This window comes from Coffea arabica, chromosome 5c, assembly GCF_036785885.1.
Source record: "Coffea arabica cultivar ET-39 chromosome 5c, Coffea Arabica ET-39 HiFi, whole genome shotgun sequence".
In the NCBI taxonomy this organism is placed as follows: domain Eukaryota; kingdom Viridiplantae; phylum Streptophyta; class Magnoliopsida; order Gentianales; family Rubiaceae; genus Coffea; species Coffea arabica.
Window position 1 is genome coordinate 35,280,968 of NC_092319.1, and position 25,099 is coordinate 35,306,066.

The 25,099-nt window shown below is 34.7% G+C and overlaps 3 protein-coding genes and 3 non-coding genes across 6 annotated transcripts; 3 read left to right on the top strand and 3 right to left on the bottom strand.

Moving 5' to 3' along the window:
• Window positions 1–8,625: 8,625 nt before the first annotated feature.
• Window positions 8,626–9,243, bottom strand: LOC140007287 (uncharacterized). The gene has a single exon (XM_072050001.1). The coding sequence runs from the start codon at window positions 9,241–9,243 to the stop codon at window positions 8,626–8,628; it is 618 nt and encodes a 205-aa protein (XP_071906102.1).
• Window positions 9,244–10,041: 798 nt separating this feature from the next.
• On the bottom strand, window positions 10,042–10,714 carry LOC140007288 (uncharacterized). Its single transcript, XM_072050002.1, has 2 exons — window positions 10,165–10,714; window positions 10,042–10,067 (listed from the first exon to the last, which is right to left on the bottom strand). The coding sequence occupies exons 1-2, from the start codon at window positions 10,712–10,714 to the stop codon at window positions 10,042–10,044; spliced, it is 576 nt and encodes a 191-aa protein (XP_071906103.1).
• Window positions 10,715–14,236: 3,522 nt separating this feature from the next.
• LOC113691191 (small nucleolar RNA U49) lies at window positions 14,237–14,301 on the top strand. Its single transcript, XR_003448603.1, has one exon. It is a non-coding gene; the product is annotated as a small nucleolar RNA U49 (small nucleolar RNA).
• A 231-nt stretch (window positions 14,302–14,532) lies between these two features.
• LOC113691190 (small nucleolar RNA snoR2/U65) lies at window positions 14,533–14,692 on the top strand. Its single transcript, XR_003448602.1, has one exon. It is a non-coding gene; the product is annotated as a small nucleolar RNA snoR2/U65 (small nucleolar RNA).
• Window positions 14,693–14,784: 92 nt separating this feature from the next.
• On the top strand, window positions 14,785–14,870 carry LOC113691181 (small nucleolar RNA snoR77Y). The gene has a single exon (XR_003448594.1). It is a non-coding gene; the product is annotated as a small nucleolar RNA snoR77Y (small nucleolar RNA).
• A 1,865-nt stretch (window positions 14,871–16,735) lies between these two features.
• On the bottom strand, window positions 16,736–20,994 carry LOC113689327 (uncharacterized). Its single transcript, XM_072050799.1, has 6 exons — window positions 20,831–20,994; window positions 17,876–19,805; window positions 17,591–17,795; window positions 17,348–17,508; window positions 17,129–17,219; window positions 16,736–16,981 (listed from the first exon to the last, which is right to left on the bottom strand). Exons 2-6 carry the CDS (start codon window positions 19,467–19,469, stop codon window positions 16,972–16,974), a joined length of 2,061 nt encoding a protein of 686 aa, XP_071906900.1. The 5' UTR covers window positions 19,470–19,805; window positions 20,831–20,994; the 3' UTR covers window positions 16,736–16,971.
• Window positions 20,995–25,099: the final 4,105 nt, after the last annotated feature.

Genomic DNA, 25,099 nt, shown 5'->3' on the forward strand with positions numbered 1-25,099 from the left:
CATATTTCATTAATTTTTTTTGCATTTAAAAAAATGAATGAAAATGTTTTATGAGAAAGCACATGAGTCAAAAGGAATGGTCTAAAAGAGAAAAGAATAGCAGATACGTACAGTACTTGTAGTTCATGTTCGAAGGACTATAGGGTTGTTATTGAAAAATATCCCGAAAAATATGTAATCCATACGGAACCGATTCTTTACTATTTAAAATGTCAAATCTGTGATTGTGTTTTAACTGTTATTCATTGGTATCTTAAAGTATCATGATCCCATCAAATGCCACCTCTTTAAAGATGTTTTCCCATAAACAAATTTATTTAGCGGATAAAATACATAAAAATTCGTTTTCAATAAAACACTAACTCTTTATAGCTTTTTTCTATTATAAAAACAGAGTACCCATTTTTCTATAAACAAATTTATTTATCGACTGAAATAAAAATAAATCCATTTTTCAATAAAACACTAACTTTTTATGGTTTTCTTCTATTATAAAAATAGAGTACTCATTTTACCCCCTCTAGAAAAATTTTAGCCCCAGTGTAGAAAAATAATCTTGGCTTTGTCACTGACTGAAATGTTTGTGATTGAGATTTATCCATGGTGAATGTATGATACATAATTTTTTCGCTATATTCAATTTATAGGATGACAAATTAAATGGGTCAATTGGATTAGTGAGCATCAATTTTGTGAATGATTATGAGAATAAACTATATTATGACAATAAAATACATTGAATTGTGAAAATTATAATTTAAACATGCTCCTAAATTTTGGATATGTGACTTTCGTAGTTGCGAATTTCTTAAATTAACAGTTAGTTATTACTATGAGTAATGTGGTAAGTGTGAGATATAAATGTCAGTAATAACTGTTAGTTATTACTATCTGTAAAGTCAGCAGTAAATATGAGACATTAATTGAAATTTGCATATATCATTTCACATAGGTGGTTATTATCTGTTAGTTAAAATTTAGGAGTTTTAATTTTATGGGTTAGTGGGGAAAACGTGAGGGAAATGTGGAAAAAATATGAGCATGAGTATAGGATTTGTACGAGCAGTTAAAGGATTAGTTGTGACATAAACATTTATTAATTTTAGAAATGTAAAATTGTAATAAAATAGTATTCAGACTTTTGACAATTTGGAAAGCTCCTTATCCAAAATTCCATCTGCAATACATATAGATAGATATAGATGTCTTTTTTTTAGTGGTTCAATCTCATATTCGTGAACTATCTACACAAAAAAATAAAATTCTAGACTATACTAATTTTGTTATACCAACTCTATTATTCTTATTATTGTATTAATTGTTATGATATTTCTCTCATTTTGTTAGGTCTACATTAATACAAGTTTAATTCTTATTATATCTCGTGTTCCAGAAAATACAAATTATCCTATTTAGGTGGATATATCCAATAGATAATCAAATTGATGCTAAAAATTTAGAATGAATAAGTTGCTTTTGCATAACGGTTGTAAAGGTTTCTTGAGATTTTATGAATTAGGTGTATTGCATTTGCAAAAAGAATTTCTAGCATATTTTTGTAATGGAAATGGACTTAAAACTTGCTATAGGTTATTTTCCTGTATTTCAATTTTATCGTAAAAAGTAATTTGCTGTCAACCTAATTTTATTCTAATTTTATCCAACTAATAAATTAACTTATGAAAATAGATAATTTATGGAGGAAAGCCATAAGTAGCTGGTGCTTTATTGAAAAATGAATTATTTTTATTTTATCCAATAAATAAATTTGTTTATAAAAAATGGGTACTCTGTTCTTATAATGTAGGAAAGCCATAAAGAGTTAGCGTTTTATAGAAAAACGGGTTTATTTTATTTTGTCCGACAAATAAATTTTTTAATGAAAAAATGGGTACTCTGTTGTTATAATGGAGAAAAGTCATAAAAAGCTAGTGTTTTATTGAAAAACGGGTTTCTTTTTATTTTTATTTTATCCGATAAATAAATTCTTTTATGAAAAAATGGGTACTCTGTTCTTATAATGGAGAAAAGTCATAAAGAGCTAGTGTTTTATGAGAAAATTGATTTATTTTTATTTTATCCGATAAATAAATTGGTTTATGGAAATACGGGTACTGTGTTCTTATAATTAGGCCTGTCAATGGGTCAGGTCCGGGCCGAAATTCATTATTCCAGACCCGGACCCGGCACACTATCGGATCCGGATCCAACCCGTTTACCCGACGGGTCTTTTACTTTATGTTCCGGATCCGGATCCGACGGGTCCCAGATCTGGATTCAGGTCTATATAAAAAAAAACTAACAAAATTTATAATTCCTGAGAAAAAAACATATATTTATAAACTAATTTCTAACTAATACAAAAAAAAAATCAAATAAGAAAAGAAATCAAATTAACCTTATTCAAATACATCACCCTAATCAAATTATATTGATTAGGATCTGGGTCCAATTATATTGATTACTTAAATACATCATCCTAATCAAATTATATTAATAAATATTTTTTTTTTAAATTATTAATCCATTTATATTCGGATCCAGGTCCAATACGGGCCGGAATACTATATTCCTACCCGACCCGTTTTTTTGTTTGACAAAACGGATCCGGATCTGTTTCCGGGTAACGGAACTAAATCCCTACCCATGTCCGGATAAATTTGACGGATCCGGGCCCTACTTATAATGGAGAAAAGCCATAAAGAATTAGTGTTTTATTGAAAAATGGGTTTATTTTTATTTTATCCGATAAATAAATTCTTTTATAAAAAAATGGGTAATCTGTTCTTATAATGGAGGAAAGTCATAAAGAACTAGTGTTTTATTCGAAAATGGATTTATTTTTATTTTATCCGATAAATAAATTGGTTTATGAAAATATGGGTACTCTGTTCTTATAATACAGGAAAGCCATAAAGATGTAGTGTTTTATTGAAAAACAAATTTATTTTTATTTTATTCGATAAATACATTTTTCTATGCAAAAATGGATACTCTGTTCTTATAATGCAGGAAAGCCATAAAGAGTTAGTATTTTATTGGAAAACGAATTTATTTTTATTTTATCAGATAAATAAATTTTTTAATGAAAAAATGGGTACTCTATTCTTATAATGGAGGGAAACTATAAAGAGCTAGTATTTTATTACAAAACCGGTTTATTTTTATTTTATCCAATAAATAAATTTTTTACGGGAAAATGGGTGTTAAAGAGGTGGTATTTGATGGAAACATGATACTTTAGAATACCAATGGATAACAGTTAAAACACAATCACAGATTTGGTATTTTAAATAATAAAGAATCGGTTCCGCTTGGATTACATATTTTTCGAGGTATTTTTCAAAAATAGCACTGTAGTACATATTTGCTATTCCTTTCCCTTATAGACAAATTCATTTGACTTATGTGCTTTTGATAAAAAATTTTCATTATTTTTTTTAAAATGCAAGAAACAATTTAATTCTGTATAAATCGAAAAATTTACTATGTCAACTATTGGTACTTTGCTCATTCTTTGGAGGTCTTGTAAGAAAGCCGTGAAGAGTTGGTATTTTTATTAATGAGAACTTTTTCCATAAATAGCCTGCTTTTTATGACTTTCCTTTATTATATGTCAAAGTACCAGTTTTTAACCAATATTTTACATCTATTTGTTTAGCACTTTAAACAATGATATTCAGCTATATCTTTCCCTTTCAAACCAACTATTTTGACTTGTGGATTTTTGTGTTCTGCGTAAAAAAAATTTCGCTTACTTTTTTTAAAACTGCAACACAAAAAATTTAATTATGTATAAATTTCAAAAATATTAATTTATTCACATATGATCAAGTATTTATACAAGTATATAAATAGTACTTACCAAGTAAGGTACTCAGTTTTAATCATTAATAAAACATTTTAGTGTTATTTCAAATAACAATAAAATATGGCCTTGGCATAAGTTTTTTAAGCATAATAGAATATTTTTGCCACAAATTAGCATGTTTTTGTCATTAATCAAATTTACTATGTTATAAGTAAAAATGATTATTTATGTATAAAAACATACTATTACTTTGAATAAACTTACTCCCTCAAAACTATATTCAGGATAAAAATTGTAATTTATCTTTTTAAAAAGTATGTTTCATAATACTTTCAATTCACCTTTTGGGCTGCAAAAGTTACTAGTTTATTACGTTAACTTTCTATTTTAGATGACAAACTTACTTCCTTATTTTTACGCATAATCCTATTCAAGTGAATAAGTTCAACAGGTAATCAAATGGTTGATAAAATTATTATAACCTATTATATCATGTCTAAAACTATTTTTTTACCATAACGCTAGTTACTACTCCATTTTCCCACATGCTTAAGCTCAACACTTGGTACTAAATTTATATATGTATATAAATTTAATGAAGGCTTGAATCCTTTCATTTATCTCCACCTTTCCTTCTTCCAAATTATTATCCCCCACGCGTGTGCGATAATCATTTATTATTTTTTAAAATTTCGATACCTTCTTTACACACATTTTTTGTCCAAGGCATTTGCAGCATTTTTCCATTGGTAATGGGTACATTTGCAAATATATAAATGCCTCTGGTTTTAACTTGCAATAACATTTCCTGGCCCAACTCGTACGGAAGTCAGTGTGCTTTTTGGTTGTATCCACAAACGATTCTATCTAATTTCCTCTTCACGCGCTATGCAACAATTTAACGTCTCCGTTTAGACTGTATGCACCCCAACACGTGTCGCTCTTTGCCGGCCTTCCTACCATAGGTAGGTTCCTACCATAAAGGTATCCCTGTTTTCTCCTAATTGCTAAGCAGATCATACGAGAAAAAGGGTTTTTCAATTGCTTTCTTACTCAAATTGGTCAATACAATTGGAAAAGCAACTTGCAATGTCAACAACGGTAGCTTTTGTCTCCTGATTGCTTTACAAAGCTCAGGCTTACGAAATTCCAAAGAATAACGACAAAAAAGAAAAAACTCTGTCAAACGAAATTCTCCTCCAAAACAAGTAGTCCTCATGGGAGTCTTTTTTTTTTTTTCCCGAAACGTTAGCATTTTATATATATCTCCTTAACCTGTACAGTGTTTGGACAACGGTCCAAAGAAAAGGAACAAACTGTCCCAGCAACTTACTGATGCACTAGCATCTAAGATTGGGATTCACCAATTCTTCATCTATCCAGATGTTTAGAGCATGCAAGCTCAACTTAATACATTCTACTTTCCTTGAAATAGCAAAAGAGATAGAGCACTTTTGAAACAAATTACAAATGGACCTTATATCCTCTATTAGAATAGCCATCAGATGATTGTGGTGTCTTGGTTTCTTTATGGCATCTACCAGCTTTCGGTTGTCCAGTTCCACTTGAATGTTCCTCCATCCTTGATTACCAGCTTTCAGTAGAGCTAATCTGACTGCTGCAGCTTGGTCTTGTAGTAAATCTCATGATGTCCTTTCTGTTAGTGCCCAAACTGCTTGCAATTGTCCCATATAGTCTGTTGCTGAGATTCCAATCCCCACAGTTGGTTGATCTTTACTTTGGTGGGTATGAATCTTTAACAGCAGTCCAGTATGGCACTCCATTTGCTCTTGATCTGCCCTTTGCTGTTCCTCTGTTTCCAGAGTGCTATTCCCAGCATCCTTCCATTTGTTAGCTTCTTCAAATTCTGTCCATTCCTTTAGAGCCTTCTCTATTATCTTAAAAGGCTCCTTCTCCTTATGGTTAAACTCTCTATTGTTCCTTGCCTTCCAGATCTGCCAGAGTATATTGATGGTAAGGTTGACCTGATCCTACCCTCTTCTGCTCACTTGAGCTTCATGTATTGCAGACCACCATTTGGTGAAGCAATTTGACAGGTGTTCTATTCCATCCCACTTCACTGGCGCCATTTCCCAGATTTCCTTGACTTTATGGCATTGGAGTAGCATATGTTCAATTGTTTCTTCATTTGCCCCACATCCAGCACATATCGGGGTTCCTTGCCTAGTCCTTGAGTAGATGACTTCTCTAACTGGTAGTCCCCTGTGCAAGCACTTCCATATGAAAATTTTCATCTTTTGACTTACGTTCTGCTCCCACAGTGACCTCCATATTTGAGAGATGGTTCCATCCAGGCTAGTTCCAGCTTCGTCCCTCCTTCCAGATATCTCCATTTCCTTTTTCTTCACCCAAGCCTTGTATCCAGACTGAACTGTATATTGTCCATTTTGATTATGCGCCCAGTAGTAGCTGCCTTCTATTCTTGTCACACTTATTGGTATAGTCAGGATTCTTGCAGCATCTTGATGGTTGAAAGTTTTGAAGATAAGGGCTCTATTCCATCTATTGTTCCTAATCAGTTCAGAAACCAGTTTTAGTTGGCACCCCTGGGGCTTAACAGATGTTGGTTTCCCTCCTGGCGTCTCTGGGATCCAATTATCTTCCCAAATTCTTGTCCCCTTCCCATTACCTATTCTCCTCCTGATTCCTTACTGCAATTTCTTACCCCAGATAGGCTCCTCCAGATCCACGATGCATTCTGAGGCACCTTGCTATTGAAAACTGATAGCTTAGGATAGTACTTCTCCTTTAACACTTTACTGACTAGCAAGTTTGGTTGTGTAATTAACTTCCAGACTTGTTTAGCCAGCAGAGCTTTGTTGAACAGTTGCAGATCCTTAAATCCTAATCCCCCCTTGCTTCTTTTCGCTGCCATTTTTTTCCATCCTATCCAGTGTATTTTTTTCTTCCCATCATTGTCACCCCACCAGTAATCTGCCATTTTAGAACTCAACTCCCTGCATATGTAGTTTAAAGCAAGACATAGTATAGGTAGGCATGGCCATTGCTACCGCTTTAAGCATTATCTCCTTCCCTCCTTGACTTAGCAGCTTGTTTTTCCATCCCTGCAATTTCTTGTCAACAGAATTCCTTATGAATCCAAACACCTGCTCCTTGGATCTCGTGATTATCATAGGTAGTCCAAGATATTTACCTTGTCCTACCTGTTTAATTGATCCCATGGCTTGACAGACCTCACTTCTCACAAATTGCATTGTATTTTTGCTAAAGTATACAGATGACTTTTCCTTATTAATGAGCTGCCCCATAGCCTCTTCATACTGCTTGAGTATCATCATCAGTTTTCCAGCTTCCTGTTTGTTAGCCTTACAGAAGACAAGGGAGTCGTTAGCAAAGAATAGGTGGGTGATTGCAGGCGCCCCTCTACTAATTTTTACTCTAGTCAGCTCCTTCTCCACCTTAGCTTTCTGTAGTAGATTTGATAGTCCTTCTGAACATAGTAAAAACAAGTAGGGAGAGAGTGGATCGCCCTGCCTTATGCCTCTAGTGAGGGTGACAAACTCCTTCTGCTCACCATTGATGTTGAACGAATATGTTACTGAGCTGATGCATGCTGTGATCCATCCTACCCAAGTAGAGCAAAATCCCATTTTCTCCATTATTGCCTTTAGGAACCTCCATTCCACCCTGTTATAGGCTTTCGACATATCCAGTTTCACAGCCATAGAGCCTACTCTACCTTGCCTTTTGTTTTTCAGATAATGCATTAACTCATGGGACAGAATGATATTATCTAAAATTTGCCTACCTGGTACGAATGCAGATTGAGATTTGCTGATGCACCTACTGAGAAAAGGTTTCAGTCTGTTGGCAAGAATTTTAGCTAGAGCTTTGTAGACTACTTGGCAAAGACTTATAGGTCTATACTGGTTAATCTCTATGGGACAATCAATTTTTGGGATCAGGGATATAACTGTGTGGTTTATGGCTTTTAAGATAACACTATGATGGAAAAAACCTTGGATTGCGTTTACCAAATCCTTTTTAATAATGCTCCAGAATTTTTGAAAGAATAGAGGGGACATGCCATCACTCCCAGGAGCCTTATTAGGATCCATAGAGAAGAAAGCAGACTTGATTTCATTTTCATCCACTTTTTTAGTTAGCTCCTTATTCATTTGTTCAGTTATTGTCACTGGAATCCCATTTAATATCTCTTCTAGTTCCCCAGTTACTGAACTCTTAAACAGATCCTTATAGTATTTTGCTACTTCTTTCCCTAGTTCATCTTCATTTGCAGTCCATTCTCCATTAGCCATTCTCAGATTCTGGATTTTGTTCCTTTTCCTCCTTCCTTTAACAGTAGCATGAAAGAATTGAGTATTCTTATCGCCCTCCTTCAACCATCTTAGCCTAGATTTCTGATTCCAGTATGCTTCTTCATCCTCATATGCCTTTTTCAACTGCCATTTCATTTCCTGCACTTGTTGCTTTTTGTTTTCAGTTGTTGAGGTCTTGATGTCATCAATTTGCTTTTTGCACCATTTGATTTTTTAAAGTGAGTTCCCTTTCTTGCTGCTGCTCCACTTTAATAGTTCCACTCTACAGTTCCTAATCTTCTGTTTAACCTTGAACCATCTTGTTCCCTCACAATGGGTGCTCCAAGCCTTTTTAACCACTCCCTCAACATCCTCTTGTTGGATCCATCTTTTATCAAACTGAAATCTTTTTTTCCTATTCTTCCTGACTTTCTGAGTATCAAGCACTAACATACTATGGTCTGAAGCATGGGATTCAATATGTGTACAGTTTGCATCAGCATAACATTGAGACTAGTCCACCATACACAACCCCCTGTCAAGTCTTTCTTTCACTTCTCTAGTCCCATACCAATTGTTGCACCACGTCCATGGCTTCCCCTCATAGCCAATATCTATTAACTTATTGTCATTAATGAATTCCCTAAAATCTTGGAAGTTTTTAGCATCTCTAACCCTTCCCTCCCATTTTTCCTCATTTGAGGTTATATCATTGAAATCCCCCATGATAATCCATTTATCCCCCCAACCTGACTTCCTTCTATTAATCACCTCCCACTGTCCCTTCCTTATATGACTGTCACAGCTGGCATAAACACCTACAAACCACCAGCTTTCCCTTTTCTCCTCATCTTCCACTTTTGCCTCTATAGTAAAGGCCGAAGCTTGTACCTCAGAAATCTTGACCTCATTATTCCACAAAATGGTCATTCCTCCAGTTTTGTTCATAGCTTCAACTATAAAGCTGTTTTCAAACCTCAAGATATTTTTTACTTTTTCCATATACTTTTTCCTGTTTTTAGTTTCGCTTAAGAAAATGATACTTGGGGAGAGGAGTCTATTAACATCCTTCAGATGGGGAACTGTCAAGGGGCTCCCAGCACCTTGGCAATTCCACACCAGAGCTCTCATGACTGATTGAGAGACCAAATAGGGCTGGTCTCTTCCTCTCTTCTGATCTGATTGTTACTTCCCTCCCCGTCCATTGTTCTGTTCCTTTTAGCAGTCTGATCAGCTACTGCCATATCAGCCATTTCCTCATCCACAATGTGAAATTTCCTTTTGGTGTTCTGTCCATTTCCAACTTCCAAGTTCTGGATTTCCATCAGAGGTTACCTATTTCTTTCATTGATTTTACTCAACAGTTTTACTCTTCTTCCTCTTCTAGTTCGTACCCCTATATTTTTCTCCACTCCTATCTCATCCATCTGCATTTCTAATTCCATACTTATTCCTACCTCCAGCCTATTTCCATTGATGCTTTCTTCCACCTCTCCGGATACAGGGTGAGTTTCCACTGGAATTATCTCCTTCCCTTTATTTTCTGCTTCCAATGCTGATATCAGACTTCTTTTTTGATTCACCTCCTCTGCCTTCTCTATCCATTCGTCCTCTTGAGCATCTAGTATCTCCTCATGTTCCTGAACTGATTTCTCAGTCCTATCATTTGATCCCTCCTTTTGATCATGCCCCAGCACTTCTGTGTTTACACTTTTAGCCCCTTCTTTGCCATGCTCATGTTCGTAAGGGATTGACTCCTGTATCACTGATTTCCCCCACATCTCTTCATCCATTCTCCATTATGAAATCCCCACACTTGTCTATCTGGGGTGTACGGGCTGACTTTGCTTTCTTTTTGGGGTGATCCTTTCCCAATCTGAGTTCTCAACCAGGGCCCATACTGATTTTCTTGTTGCCCTTTTCTAATAATCACCACATTTTTGCATTTCTTTTCACTGTGCCCAATTATTCCACAATTATAACAAAAATCTGGTACCCTTTCATATCTAAAACTAACCCATTTTTGTACTCCGTTCATCTTAACAGCGGTACCTCTAAGCAGTGGCTGAGTTATATCTGCACTCACTAGCATCTTCATGTGTTTCCCATCTTTTCCCCCTGAATATGGGATTATCACATCCTTTACCTCCTTGAACACCATTCCAATTTTCCTCCCCACATCCTTAGAGATCCAGTGAATAGGGAGGTTCCATACTTGCACCCAGAGTGGGGCAAATTTGAAAGCCTCAGAGTTTTCCTCTATACTTGCTTCCCATTTATTCAGCACAAGAATTTGATTGTCCATCACCCAAGGCCCTCCATTAAGAATCCTTTCCCTGCTCTCCAGCTCTGGAATAAGGAATTGGAAAAGATTCGGCCCCAATTCAATCATTGTGAGTTCTTTTGGGTACCCCCAGGCTACCGTGACAAAATTCTTTACTCCCGTATAGTTTGCCACTTTTTCTCCTCTGATTTTACCAATGAGGCTGCTTTTGCATTCAGAGACTCCTGGATCTACATCATCCAATTCTAACCATGCTCCCTTCTGTTCTAGATTTGAGAGAGCAAATTTTTTCAAGATTTCCTCCAGTTCATCCGCCATGGAACCCAAGAGATCTAAGAGGGATTCCTCTGACTTTAACTTAGCAAATAAAAGAACCTAGCTAAACAGTTAGAAAAGGCAACCAGTCTATTATCTTTTCCAGGTAAATGCACTATCAGATAGGCAAAAATGACCTAACCGTGCAAATGCAAGAAAAAACTGAACTCAGAAGAGTACACAAGACTAGAAAATGCAAGTTAAGGCATGGTAGAGTAGTTAATGACCAGAGATACCTGAACAGTTTATGCCTTAGCTGATAGGTAGCATTTACTTCAGTCTTAATACTGACGACCCCGTCATTTGTTTTTGTCTGCCTTTAACTTCACAAATTCAGTCTTCCAATGGATCTTGTCTTAACTTTAAGGTTTGGGATCTCTTTATGGGATCTAATGCTGTGTTTAAGGTTATTCTTTGTGGTGTTTGAGAGAGCCAAAGTTTTTGGATTTTGAGCGGGGTTTTGGAATTTGAAGATTCAAGTTTCAATTTTCGGTCTCCCACCCAGAGGAGAGAATGCTCTCAATTTTAGAGAGAGAAAGCTCCCCACTAGAGAGAGAGAGCCAATATAAAAGCACCGAAATGTCTCGTCTCTTCTTTTTTTTCTCCTGGGAGTCTACTTCCTCCCTTTTGTTTTTGGTAGTCCCGAAATTCCAGGAAAAAGCTTTCCTCTTATCGGAATTAGCCTTCAAAGAAACAAGACTTTCTAAATAAAATAAAATAAAATCTATTACAATTTGATTTCTTCGCTTCTCAGTGGACCCCACTGTTTGAAGTGCCCACATACGACGAATCTTCTAAATTTTAATTTTAAGCACTTTTCAGCATTAAATCCTGCAATTAGCACCAAAATCATATCTGAGTAAAGTCCACCCAATTAATGCAATATTTAGTCAAATAACTGTGCAATTAGACCCAAAATATCCCACCAAAATGCACCCTATCACGTTCCTTTCTCAGTCCAAAAAGTCCATTTAAGACCAATAGATTTGGACACTTTTCTTCAAATGTCTTTCTGTGGTTGGTTTTCAAATTTTGACAAATTTCATTGCGCCACCCTACATCCAGCTTTTGCCTATGAAAAATGTCACTTTTAGTGCTTTTAAATATTTTGAGATTGCATTTACTTGTAATTTAGAATTTCTAGAATTTTGTTGCATAAACATTTATGACAAAATCACATAAAAGCTAATTTTCATTTTTTATTGTATAAGAAAAATGAGATCGAGAAATGAATACTTTTTATTACTATATCTATATAACATATATTTTATCACAACGCTGTGATCTCCCAAATACAATTTGGTGCTTGCTCTTCCAAGTTGTGACAAAGGAGAATTAGAGAGGACCCATTGTTTAAGAGTAAAAGAATCAAGTGGTTTTTTGAGCAATTATGTTATGCCACCGGAGATACAAGTTGCAAGTTGGCTAACTAATGCAATGTGTGGTCATAAGTTGTCCGTAACTTCCGTGATCGTCATGTTTTCCTTGATTTTATTTGTGTATTTAAAAATCACAATATTTTCTCATTTTCTTACCAATATTGATAATATTTTTTACTTTCTTAATCTCTTGATACTTAATAAATTATAATACAGGTATTCACTCCCGCACATTGCGCAGACTTTGCCCCTAAAGGGGATTAATGAATGATTGTATCTTTACGGCATTCAAAATTTGGAAACTATATAAGTCATATTAAGTCATAACGATAAGAAGGACAAATGTATTTTGAAATTTATACACAATTCCTACGGAAATTATGGAAAAGATATGCGTGGAAAAGGACTAGATTGATTGATGTAACAAAAAGTAAAACAACTCAAAGCTCACCAAATAAATTATGGAATATGTACACGAGACAAAAGATGCGGCATCCACTTGGCAGAATATTGAATAGGACAACTCAACAACCTAGTATATAGGGAAGTACACAGAAAATTAATACACATATTAGACTAGGAAAATCACGCTGTGCAAGGCACAGATTGGGCCCATCTAAAACATTGTTTAAAATATATATACTTATATTTTTATTTAAAAAAATAGTAGCAATATAAGAATTAAATATGTGGCAAATATAGATTCAACATGATAGTGTCTCTATTTAGCATTGCTAATTCGAAACATTAGCCCAAAAATAAGACAGTGCTAAGTTAAAAATTAACTGAAAAAAGAAAGCGTGAAATTTTTTTTGTAAAATTAATTCTAACAAATACATACACCTTCACATGTCCTTAAGTATAAATAGGAATACATTGGCAAAATTTTAGAAAGAAAATTAACAATATGAGCTGTGTTAGTAAATTCGCCTCATTTAGAAAAAAAACATTGAAAGAGAAAGGTATGAAGCGTGGAAGCAGGTAAAGAGGTAAAGGGTGGGACGGGATGAAGCGGCGGTACAGTAGGATTTGCGTAGGTTTTTGTCTTAGTCAAAAGGGAAGGAGAAAATAAGGGAAAAAATAACAAAAAAAAGAAAAAAGAAAAAAGAAAAGAAATTAAATCACCTTCCTTAAAAGGAGTACGCCACTTGTCAAAAAGAAGGGGAGCTATGTGGCAATCACTAGGGCTGCTACGGTAACTCCCCTTCTCTTTTTATAATACTTGAGGGATTAAATTAGATTATATTAGATAGGCTAAAAACTTACCTATCCAATAAGAAAAAAATTTGATTTAGTAATGCTAACCTTTTGTCATTTCTTGTGTATTTTCAAAATTTCTCATTGTTTTGTTAAACTGCCAATTCATGGTAATAGAAGGGCCAATTACAATACATTGATTCTCACTTTACCACCTAATCTTTCACATAATGCCATGTGAGACAAAAGAAATTACATTAATATTAACTGCTACATGGTCATTAAATAATGTGAATTTTCTTTGCTTTTGGTTTTTCGCAAAAAAAAAAAAAAATTAGGCCTAGTCATTGGGAATGAATTTTTTGGTTGGAAGAGAAAGGAGAAAAAGAAAAGGGAAAGTCAAAAAGGAAAGACGAAAGCAATAGAAAATGAAAAATCATATGAGTAAAGGGATAATTTTGTCGCACGAGGCGTTAAGTAGCACGGAGGAAAAATTAGGGGGTAAAAGAGGTTAAGCTGCAACAAGAAATGGCTAGCGGGTAAAGTAAGATGCAGATTAAACCTTACAGGAACTAATTGTAATTAACCCTTAGAAACAATTAACATCAGAAAAAATGCCCAAAGGCAAAGGAAACACAGCTTCAAAGGAGAAAAAAAAAGGGAAAAGAAAGGGCAGAGGAAAGCCCAAATAAATTGGGCCTCAGAAATCCATTTTACCGAACCAACAAAATGAATGCCCAGCCGGCCCGGACACAAATAATTACCACTAGGGTTTTACAAAATAATAAAAAAGAATTAGGTTATTAGGGTTTTCACCTTATAGATACCATACCTCTATATAATCTCCCTCTCCGCCTTGCTTCTCCAGAACAACCATTTCAATTAGCTTCTTCTTCCTCTTTTTTTTTTTTTTTTTTTTCACAATTTTCATATTTGATGCTGAATTGCTGGCCGATGAGGAAGAAATCCCAGGAATAGGAAGTGCCGTATGACACTTTTAAAAAATGCAGCCGATAGAGAGAGCGGCGGGCACGCTTTTCCCATCCACCGATTTCAGGGCAATCTTTGCGTGTGTTGCAATTTTTGTTTTGTTTAATTGGTCGGGTTTTGCAAGTCCGATTTCACCGTCTCCCTCTTTCGCTGCGTGGTTGATTTGAAACGGGTCTCTGAGGTAATTAATTAGCTAGTAATTAGGTTTTAATTTTGATTTTAACTTTTTTTTTTTTTGCTAATTTTAGGAGAAAAGGTTTGATGCCACGTTTCCGGTAGCCGGAAAAAGGCAATGACCGGAAATGCTATGATCAAACCGAAATTAATTTTTTTTTAATATTTCGCATTTTGATAGGAATCTGTGGATTGATTTCTGTTTTATTCATCCACGGAGCCGTTTTGTGCGATTACATTTTACTAGATAAGATTCTTGAAAATTGTTTGCCTTTTTTTTTAAAAATTTTTTTACTGATTTTGGAGGTTTCTTTTTTTTGGGTTAATTAGTTGAAGCCTATGAGGAATTAATTTTATAAATATCTGGAATTACCGGCTGAATCATTACTTGATGTTAGATCGACTATCTGAGGCTTCGTTTGCTCTTTATTTATATTTTTTTGGTTATTTTTTTCGCTGAACTGTCTTTCAATTTCGTTCTCCAAGCTAATTTGAAGTTCAATCAGCTGAGAGATTTTGTAATAGGGATTGTATTTTGGGGTGGAGGATAAAATAGTGGGAGGACTGTAGGAAAAGATTATGTTAATATAATCACATTAATTTAATTAGTTAAATTAATTACTAATTAAATACAAGAATATGTTACAAGAGAGAAGGATCTTAGGAAGAATTCGATGATTCAACCAGCATGTCTTATTATTACATATAAAGTAGATAAACCGCCAATGAAAATGTAGTTGCTATTTGGTTGGTAGTATATTCAATTGCGGATTGTACGAGGGTAGGGTTGCTTGTGCGCATAATAATTTGGCTGTTAAAAGCACGGAAAGAAAGTGCTATTCTCTCTACTCTATATGACATATGTACGATTGAAACAAAGATAAAGACGGTTGACTTTCCTAATTTTAGAAATTCATACTTATTATCTGTTGTTAAATATGTTGATTTTTCAGGTGAACTTTAAAATTTAAAAAGTAAATGTTTTTAAATTCTAATCAGAAAGTGAATCAAAAAAACTTTCGGTTTATGTTTTGAGTAAAACTACAATATTTATTTTAAAAAATAAAAAGATTTAATTGATTCAACCTCAGTTCAAAGGTTTAATAATTTTTTTTATTTATTTTAATATTAAAAATCTTGAATAAAACTAAAATATTTATTTTATAAAATAAAAATTAATAAAAATTGGTTGATCAATTTAATTAATTTTTTGGATTTTTTTGTTGAATTGGACAAAAAACATGACCAGTTCGCGATTCAATTAGCTGAACTGGTTAGTCTGATTCAATTTTCAAAACATTGTTTAAAAGCGTTAGCTAGACATTATGTCAAAAGTTCGAAAGTGAGATTTTTCCAAAGAATTAAAGTCATTTAGAGAAGCACATTATAGTTTTAAAAAGAGTTTGTAACCAAATAACTTTACAACCATGCTAACTTAAAAAAAAAGAAAGGGTAAATTGCAGGTGGACGGAAGTTTTATAGAAAAGCCAAGTGAAATTACATGAATCGTGATCTTAAGCTGATCGCTTTGATAAAGCTAAACTAGGCGCAGAACTTTAACCGGAAGGAAGAGACTGAATCTTGCTCATGTGTGACAGAGGATGAAGTATTTTAAGTCAGCAGGGGAGAAAACAAGCTCATTAAGCGAGATATGGCAGTGGGCGGGCTGACCTGTTAATTTGCGATGAATTTCACTAGTCTCAAGAGGAACATTTCCAGGCTTCCTTCGGTTGTTCTTACCCCCTATGACATATTGACATGGAAGGGAAAAAATCCACCTTTGTATTTTCATGACGTGTCAAACTTGAGATTCTGTGTCAACAACTAGAATTCTCTAAATCAAAGAAGTGGCTAGGCAATGATTTGGGGCTTAGAATAGCATTTGACCAGATGAGCTCAATCTTGATATTGGTAGAAGTCAACTTGGAAATGTCCATTCTTGAGCTGTCATGGTAAGCGGTAACTTGGAAACGTCCATTGTGTGCCAAGGCAAGCAATGTTTTTAAACTCGGACCGGCCAGCGAACCGGAGATAGGGACGGTTCACGAGTCCGACCGGCTGGTTCAACGGTTCAATGTTTTTTTTTTTTTTTTTTGCTTCATAGTTCTTTACTCTACCGTCTACACTGAAACTTAACGGCTAATATACAATCTAATATGATTATTAATAACTTAAATCCCTAAAATACATTTACCAATATAACTTAAAATTAAATTTAAGTTGAGATAATAATAAATTTTCTAAAAGTTATACATGAAACCTGGCATGATAAATATAACTAAAATATCATAATTCATCGCAGGTTTTCATAAATTCATTACAAACATAAATAGATATAGTCCAAATGTTCATCAATTATCACAAACAAAAACACAAAAATAAATAAAATAAATGTTGACATTCTTTCACAATTCTCAAAAAGTCCATAACAGAGTTCAACTCATATTCAAAGCAAACAATTTGAATAACAAATTTCCATCATTGGCATGACAAGGCAACAGCACCTCCTTCACAATTTCATCAATTTAACCTGAAAAATTAAAAAGTTTATTACAAAAAATATAAATCTAATTGGTGGAACTAAAAAAAAGTCAAAAAATTTCTAAAAACAAAGATACAACCAAACACAAAAAGAATCAATTGCTACTAAACATTACTAATTAATATGTTATATTACCAATCATTATCTTCATCATCATCCAAAAGGCGCCTACGCTGAAATGCTTCCAAATCAATATCATTATCTTCCCCAACTTCACTTTCATCATCTATATAAATAAATAAATGAACAATTAAGAATTTATCCATATTTATAATACAATTCAAATTAAAAAATGTACTTTTAGCACCTTATATTACAGGTTAAAAATATATTTATTTTAATATTAAAACCAACCTTCAACTAGTTGAGAATCATCTTTAGGAAGTTCTTCGAGTTCTTCCTCCAATTCATCACAATTAAGCTCGCCATCTTGTTCTTCTTCTATGACCCAAAATTCCGTTTTATCAATAGATTCATAATCAATGGGATCATAAGATCTCTTTCGGTGATCAAACCTACAATAAAATACATTAGTTACAAATCTAATATTACTTTATAAAATAAAATGTAAAGAATAAAGTAAAAAATCAATTATACCTATGTTGCAAACGCAAATTGTAGTGCACATATACAAGATCATTAAGTCTTTGGTGCTCCAACCTATTCCTTTTTTTAGTGTGAATGCGTTCAAAAACGCTCCAATTACGTTCACACCCAGAAGAAGAAGCAGTTTGACTCAAAATTCTAATTGCAAGCTTTTGCAAATTCGGAGTATCACAACCATATAACTTCCACCAATTTTCTGTCACAATCATATTAAAATATTAGATCAAATAAAGAATAAAATCACAATTTTTAGACATTAAAAAAAATATAAATAACCTGGCCGATCAAATTTGCTAGTAAGAATAGCAAGTTTGCGCCCAAAACTCCCTTGTCTTTCCCGATACATTCCAATCTCTTGCGATAATTTTTCAGGGTTGCACCAATCCACTTTTGTTTCAATATAATCAAGCAAGCCATTTATAACCTCTGGATGTGTACAAAATGTGGCACTCTCATATTGAAAAGCAGGATTCAAATAATAAGCGACAGCATGTAGATTTTTTCTCAACATTCTATCCCACCTGTCACTGATGATGTCAATATAAGGCTTGTACAATCTCTCTTTATTTCTAAACAGCCTTTTGATGCCATTTATTGCTCTAAACATGCCTTCATAAACATAACCCAATGAAGGCCTTTCATCAGTGTCACAAATACGCAATAAACGAATGATAGGACCCATTATTCTCACCATAATCAAACAGTTATTCCAAAACCTTTCATCCAAAACGATTTGCTTCACATCTTTTCCTTTTTCTATTCTCAGAAATTGTTTGTAATCCCCACTAGTAACCAAAGATTGCAAACTATCCTTATGATCATGCAAACTTTTTAATGCAATAAAGGTAGTTGCAAATCGAGTTTCACCTGGACGAATAATTTCTTTCCACCCTGTAGTCTTTCTTAACCAATTCAAAGTGAACTTATGATTGTAAATAAAAACAGTCACCGTTGAAGCAAGAGACACTATAGCTTTTACATCATTCATTTCACCAATGTCTTTCAAAATCAAATTGATGCAGTGTGCAGCACACGGTGACCAACAAATGTTCGGATATCTTTCACTTAACAAAGACCCAGCAGCTTTATAATTGCTAGCATTATCAGTAACTAAGTGCACCACATTATTTGAACCAACCATCTCAACAATTTCAGCAAATAAATTGCACAAATTTTCTGCACTTGTTACAATATCAGATGCATCCACAGATTTAATGAACGAAATACCCTTAGGACAATAAACCAAAAAATTAATCAATGGTCTTTGCCTAGTGTCTTTCCATCCATCACCCATTATAGTGCAACCAGTTTCTGTCCAAGTGCTTCTAAAAGAATCAACAACCAATTTCACATCTCTCTTGGCATTTCGCAACAAATTAACTCTCAAAGAATGATAGAATGGACTTTTGTAACCATGACCCATTGATGCTATTTGATCAATAGCTTTTTGAAAAAATGGAGAATTAACAGCATTTATAGGAATGCAAGCATCATAAAACCAAAGAGCAATAGCCATGTCCGTATTTTTCCATTTTTCCTTACTTTGCAAACAAGCTTTAATGGTTGGTTGAGAAGTATCACATCCACCTTTAAAAAAAGCACGAATACCTGTTGATGCAGTGACCTTTCTCTTTCTTTTACTAGATGAACCCATCTTATTTGCTAAAGAAGAAGGAATCTCCAAAACTTCATCGCCATCAAATGAATGAGTAGTGTGGCCGAATGGATTTTCCACCCCAAAATCACCTTTTGTTTCTTTAGATTTCTGCTCCTTCTCCTTCATAGATGCTAAAATAGCATGTCTAACTGTCGGGTCAACCTTTGAACATGGAACAATGCTGCCTTGTTCTCCTGCCAAATGTTGTTTCATTCGATGAATGCCACCACCAGCAATTACTTTAAAACAATACCCACATGTCAAAGTTCTTCTTCCTTGACTATTCACACCTACTGAACAATATTTCCACTGCCTTGTTCTCCTGCCAAATGTTGTTTCATTCGATGAATGCCACCACCAGCAATTACTTTAAAACAATACCCACATGTCAAAGTTCTTCTTCCTTGACTATTCACACCTACTGAACAATATTTCCATGCTATATCAGACTTTTGTCTATGATTTTGACTGGCTGATTGTTCACTATTGACAGCTCCAGCAGTCGAAGATTGTGAATTACTACCCGTACCAGTACTGGTATCCATTATCCTTCACATAGTTAATTCAAACACATAATTGGTTCATTTGTAAAATATAGTGTACTAACAAGAAAATAAAATTAACAAATTTTCAGTAATATAAGAAGATCAATTAGTCACATGAATAGCTCAACTGTTAGCATTTAATTTTTTCATTTACAAAAAAAAAGATATAGTTATCACAGTAGAGGGATTTTAATGGTTCTTAGTAGCACAAAACTCATGGCTATTAATGGTTCTTAGTAGCACAAAACTAGTTAATTTAATCTTACTTTTTGTTTTCCTAAGAAACAAAGAAATAACAAGAAGGATATATACTAATAGTGAGACAATTACGTACCTAGTCAATTTATATACAGCGTGTGTTATACTGTTATTGTCTAGGTAATTTGAACAAACAATAGATAAAGGAAACAGAAAAGTTAGCAAAGACGTAAATTGCTCAAACAAGTTGCCATAGGCAATTTTTCTTGGGTTTGACAATTAAAATGATTTCTACTAATTCGTTAAAGAACACAGATTCGAAGAAAATGACTCCTAAAAGTAGTGAATTTTTCTATATTCAACCGAAGAAGGAAATCAACTGTAAAAAATGCTATCATTTATAAGTCATAAACAAATGCAGCTCTTACAAAAACTGAAATGTTTCTTCTTGAATAACATGTCTCTGGATACGTGGCAATGGGTAAAAAATGTCATGATTATTTCAAAGTCAGACATATCTCTGTATTTTCAAGAAAATTATTCGTTAATTAATATGAAATATTAATCCCAAATTATTAATAAATCTCATTTTTATCCTCAAATTATAATAATTTTAATTTTAGAATCAACCCAATCAAGTAGGGGTAAGGGCTAAATTCTTGGTTGCTATCAACAATTTGTAGCAACAAAAAATTTACACCCTCAAACTATGAATAATTTGATGAAACAATTGATCAATATAAGAATAGTAAGAAGAAACAATCGGCATCACAGAAATAATCCAACATACATGTTCTATGAAAAACAATAAATGGTAAAAATTAAACTTACCAAGATGGAAAAGCTCTGGAGTTTGGTCCACAGAAAATAGCGTGATGATCTTGTCTTGAATATTTGGATGTGAAAGGATTATGAAGAAAAAATTTTAAAAAAAATCAAGATGAGAACTGGGGGAGCCGAAAGGGAGAAACGGAGGAAGTGAAATTGAAATGAAATGTGCCTGTGCCGTCTGCACTTTCTTAATGCTAGGGTTTTTTTTATTTTATTTGATTTTAGTTTTTAGTTAAGTAAAATTTCACGCAACAATAGCTTGTCCTTCGGCTGTGGTTCAGTGGTTTGCGTGCCTTATTCTGGTCTCGGTCACCTGTGTTCGAATCTCAGCAGCCTCCACTCTTGCTATTATTTTGAATTTGAGGGAAAATCTGAGAACCGCCGGTTCGCTGTTTATGCGGGTTTTAACGGTTCGTATGGTTCTGCCGGTTCATAGCGGTTTTCCATTACCTTCCGGGTTTGATATTAGACCGGACCGGTGACATGACCGATTCGCGGTCGGACCGGTCGAACCGGCCGGTCCGGTCTGATTCTGAAAACATTGAAGGCAAGGGGTGTTATGTAGCACTGTTCGAATCTCAGCAGCCTCCACTCTTGCTATTATTTTGAATTTGAGGGAAAATCTGAGAACCGCCGGTTCGCGGTTTATGCAGGTTTTAACGGTTCGTATGGTTCTGCCGGTTCATAGCGGTTTTCCATTACCTTCCGGGTTTGATATTAGACCGGACCGGTGACATGACCGATTCGCGGTCGGACCGGTCGAACCGGCCGGTCCGGTCCGATTCTGAAAACATTGAAGGCAAGGGGTGTTATGTAGCACTTTTAGTGCAGTGCAACATATTTAGGGCACGGATGGCAAGCCTCCACTCTTGCTATTATTTTGAATTTGAGGGAAAATCTGAGAACCGCCGGTTCGCGGTTTATGCGGGTTTTAATGGTTCGGCCGGTTCATAGCGGTTTTCCATTACCTTCCGGGTTTGATATTAGACCGGACCGGTGACATGATCGATTCGCGGTCGGACCGGTCGAACCGGCCGGTCCGGTCCGGTTCTGAAAACATTGAAGGCAAGGGGTGTTATGTAGCACTTTTAGTGCAGTGCAACATATTTAGGGCACGGATGGCAACCGTTTAAAACAATGTAACACTTTTTGAATACCTTGTAACTCTACGTGAAATGAATTACTTGTAAAATTTCATAATAGATACATAATTATTATGCATGGCATTCATTTGAACAGTAACAGAATATTACAACTCTTGCTGTAAATGTGTACAAGTAATTAAAAAGTATTTATAACTTGTATAAAAAGTGTTACACTATTTTGAATGATTGTCACGAGTGTCAGTGCATCGCGTCTCTCGGGCAGGCGGCACATCTAGGGCAAAACCAATCATCTTTCTTGTACTTGTTGATGACTTTATTAAGAAAAGCAAAGCTAGTGCCAAAGGTGGAGATCATCCATATTCTGAAATAAGAAAGCAAAGCTGAAGAGATTTCAAGCAGAAACTGTCACATACCATTTGATGATCATACAAACTGACAAATTGTTCACCCATAGTTTATCAGGTGGCCATGTATGACTGTGACTAAATGTTCACATACCATATAAACGCTCATAAGAACAGAAAAGGTGTTCACATATAATGTAATAAGTTTGACCTTTTGTAAGTGCTAGAGCAATAGAAGCTTTGTAGCATCAACACGAGTGCACCTGAAAACAATAGTCTGAACTGGTTTGTTGCTATTACTTGCAGCATAAAAATCCAAAGCAGTCCCCTGTTAAACAAGATTAAGAAAGGCAAATATTCAGCTTTCTGTTGAGTTCCTCAAATATGTACTTAACTCTTTATTAATTTCAGTGGAACGGAGGAAAGTTCCAAATTATACATGCCTCGCGATGCCACCATCTTCTATGCTAGCTAAAGGTTTGTATGAATATTTACAATTTCCACCTTTGTTGGTTGCATACAAATAGCTGCTCTATACCTTGATATTACTGGCCAATATCTAGGTCCAATGGCTAGGAGTATATAACACGAGGGAAATGGGAAATTATGCATCACAAACAAAATTTGCATATGCAGGATATAATTATCTGAGTAGCATAATTGCTGCAGCTATAGATATCATGGAACATCTGATTGCCAGGAGATCCATGAGACATCCATCTCCAAGACCATTGTTGGAGTATCCTTGATAAAAGGGACATGCGAGGGTTGCTCTATTGACAACGAGTTGATCCCAAACTATGAAATATGATTACTAAAAAAATGATACAGAAGAAAATTTAATAATCAAATTCTATATCTCGAGTTTTTTGTTGAAACAGTTGCCATAATATTAATTCTAAGCAGCACGTTTGTGAGGTATTCCGCCATTGATCTTGGTCGGGACAAGTTTTGGGCAGCGATACAAACATCAGTGAAATTCCCTTTTTTTCCTAGGGCGTATAAAGAGAATTTAATCAGTACAAGGTTTTTCATATTACCCCAGGAACTTTGAATGCATGAGTTTTGTCCCTTATGTATGAGAATTTTCCCCTTTAGCAGCACAGATAGTAGAAATTGAGCAGGAACAGGAAGCTTGAACATAATCTGTTCCAATATCCTGTTAGGTTGTTCTGCAGGGTTCAACCTTTGTTGGTTTTGAACTTCTTCTTCTATCAGTAAGCTTGGTTGTCAATATGCTGAATAAAAAAGGTTGCAGGACATGTTTATGACGGATTAAAGTGATGGGACGCCAGAATGCCTTTTAACATACAATGCCTCTTGATTCCTCCACAGTAGATAAGCTCCCTAACCTTCCGTCTTGGTAGGATGTACTAGATTCTTTACAAGAAGAAAAATGTATTAGTAACTACTTCAGAAATAAACTTCTACCGTTCTAGATAAAAACACAAAAAAAAAAAAAAAGAAAAGAAAAGAATAAGAACATGATGAATTAGCATCACCTAATCTACCTTCTTTTTCTGTCCTGCTTTCACATCCCAATTCCCACGGTAAAAGTAATTTTGCTCAGAGGGGAAAGAAGGTAATGAGATCAAAGACAGAAATGTCATTTCCCTAAGGCAGCACCATTTAGATTTAGCTATCCTGATCCTTGCATTTGCAACTTGCAAGAGCCACATGTTCTAAGTTTATGGTTTTAACATGTACAAAAATGATAATACCTTGTTGAAGTTAGACCTTGGCCATTCTATGGGAAGCAATCCTCATTGTTAACAAACTTTAACTATATCTTGCAAGTATAACTGAAAAAAGACTACACATGAAATCAAGCATATCATAATTCACACAACGGAATTATTTAAACAAAAATGAAACATCACCTTTGGTGCCTTGAGGACAAGGCCATCAACCTGAGTAAGCTGTTTCGAGATGCAGATACCAAAAGCAGAGTGGATAGGATCATCAACATTCTGCTACAGGATCATCAACATACTGTTATTTTTCTTTAGCCTCAAAAGTTTCAAGGAAGATGTTAACTGGCAATAATAAGGAAGCAATAAACCAGCATCAGGTTACATTGGTAACACTCAATTCCTCTTTGAAGGCTTCTGCCTCGACTTTTCAACAAGAGATGCCCTTTGCATTGATGATAAAGTCTTTTGTGTATCCTTGAAGAGAGACAAGAGAACACAGCTGTAATCAAGAAAAGGTATTTAAACAAGTTCTTTAGGGAGATTAGGAAAGGCATACATCTACTGAAAGGATGGTAAAGGGATGTTGGAAGAGAAATCAGGAAAAAGAAAATCCATATACCCACTAAAGGTAGATAGTTTGATTCTTTAGGCTTCTCAAAATAAAGGCATGCCATGTATGCAGACAAATAAAGGTTAGTGTTTTATGAAATATTCATCAACAGTTACCTCTACAGTCCACCCTCCATCATGTTGACCAGTTTCACTTTTCACTTTCATATAAAAGTCAAACCATAGAAGTATCATGATCAGAAGTTTTGCCTGCTAAGGATGAAAAGTAAGTGCTTCTTTGTGTATAGATACGTTTCATACTGAAATATGTGGATGTGATTCAAGTATAAATGCATTCAGCTCTGTGGTAAAAATTTACCATTGCTAATTTCAAGGCTTTTTCACATCAAGTTATGATCTTGAATTCCATGTTCCTATATGTTGCCTTTACCAGTTTACCCTGACGCTCTTTAACATGTTTTTTGTCTATAGATTTTTAGTTGCAATACAATTACATCCAAAAAGACTATGATATGATATGTGATTGGAATGCTCTACCACCAAATCAATAAAACA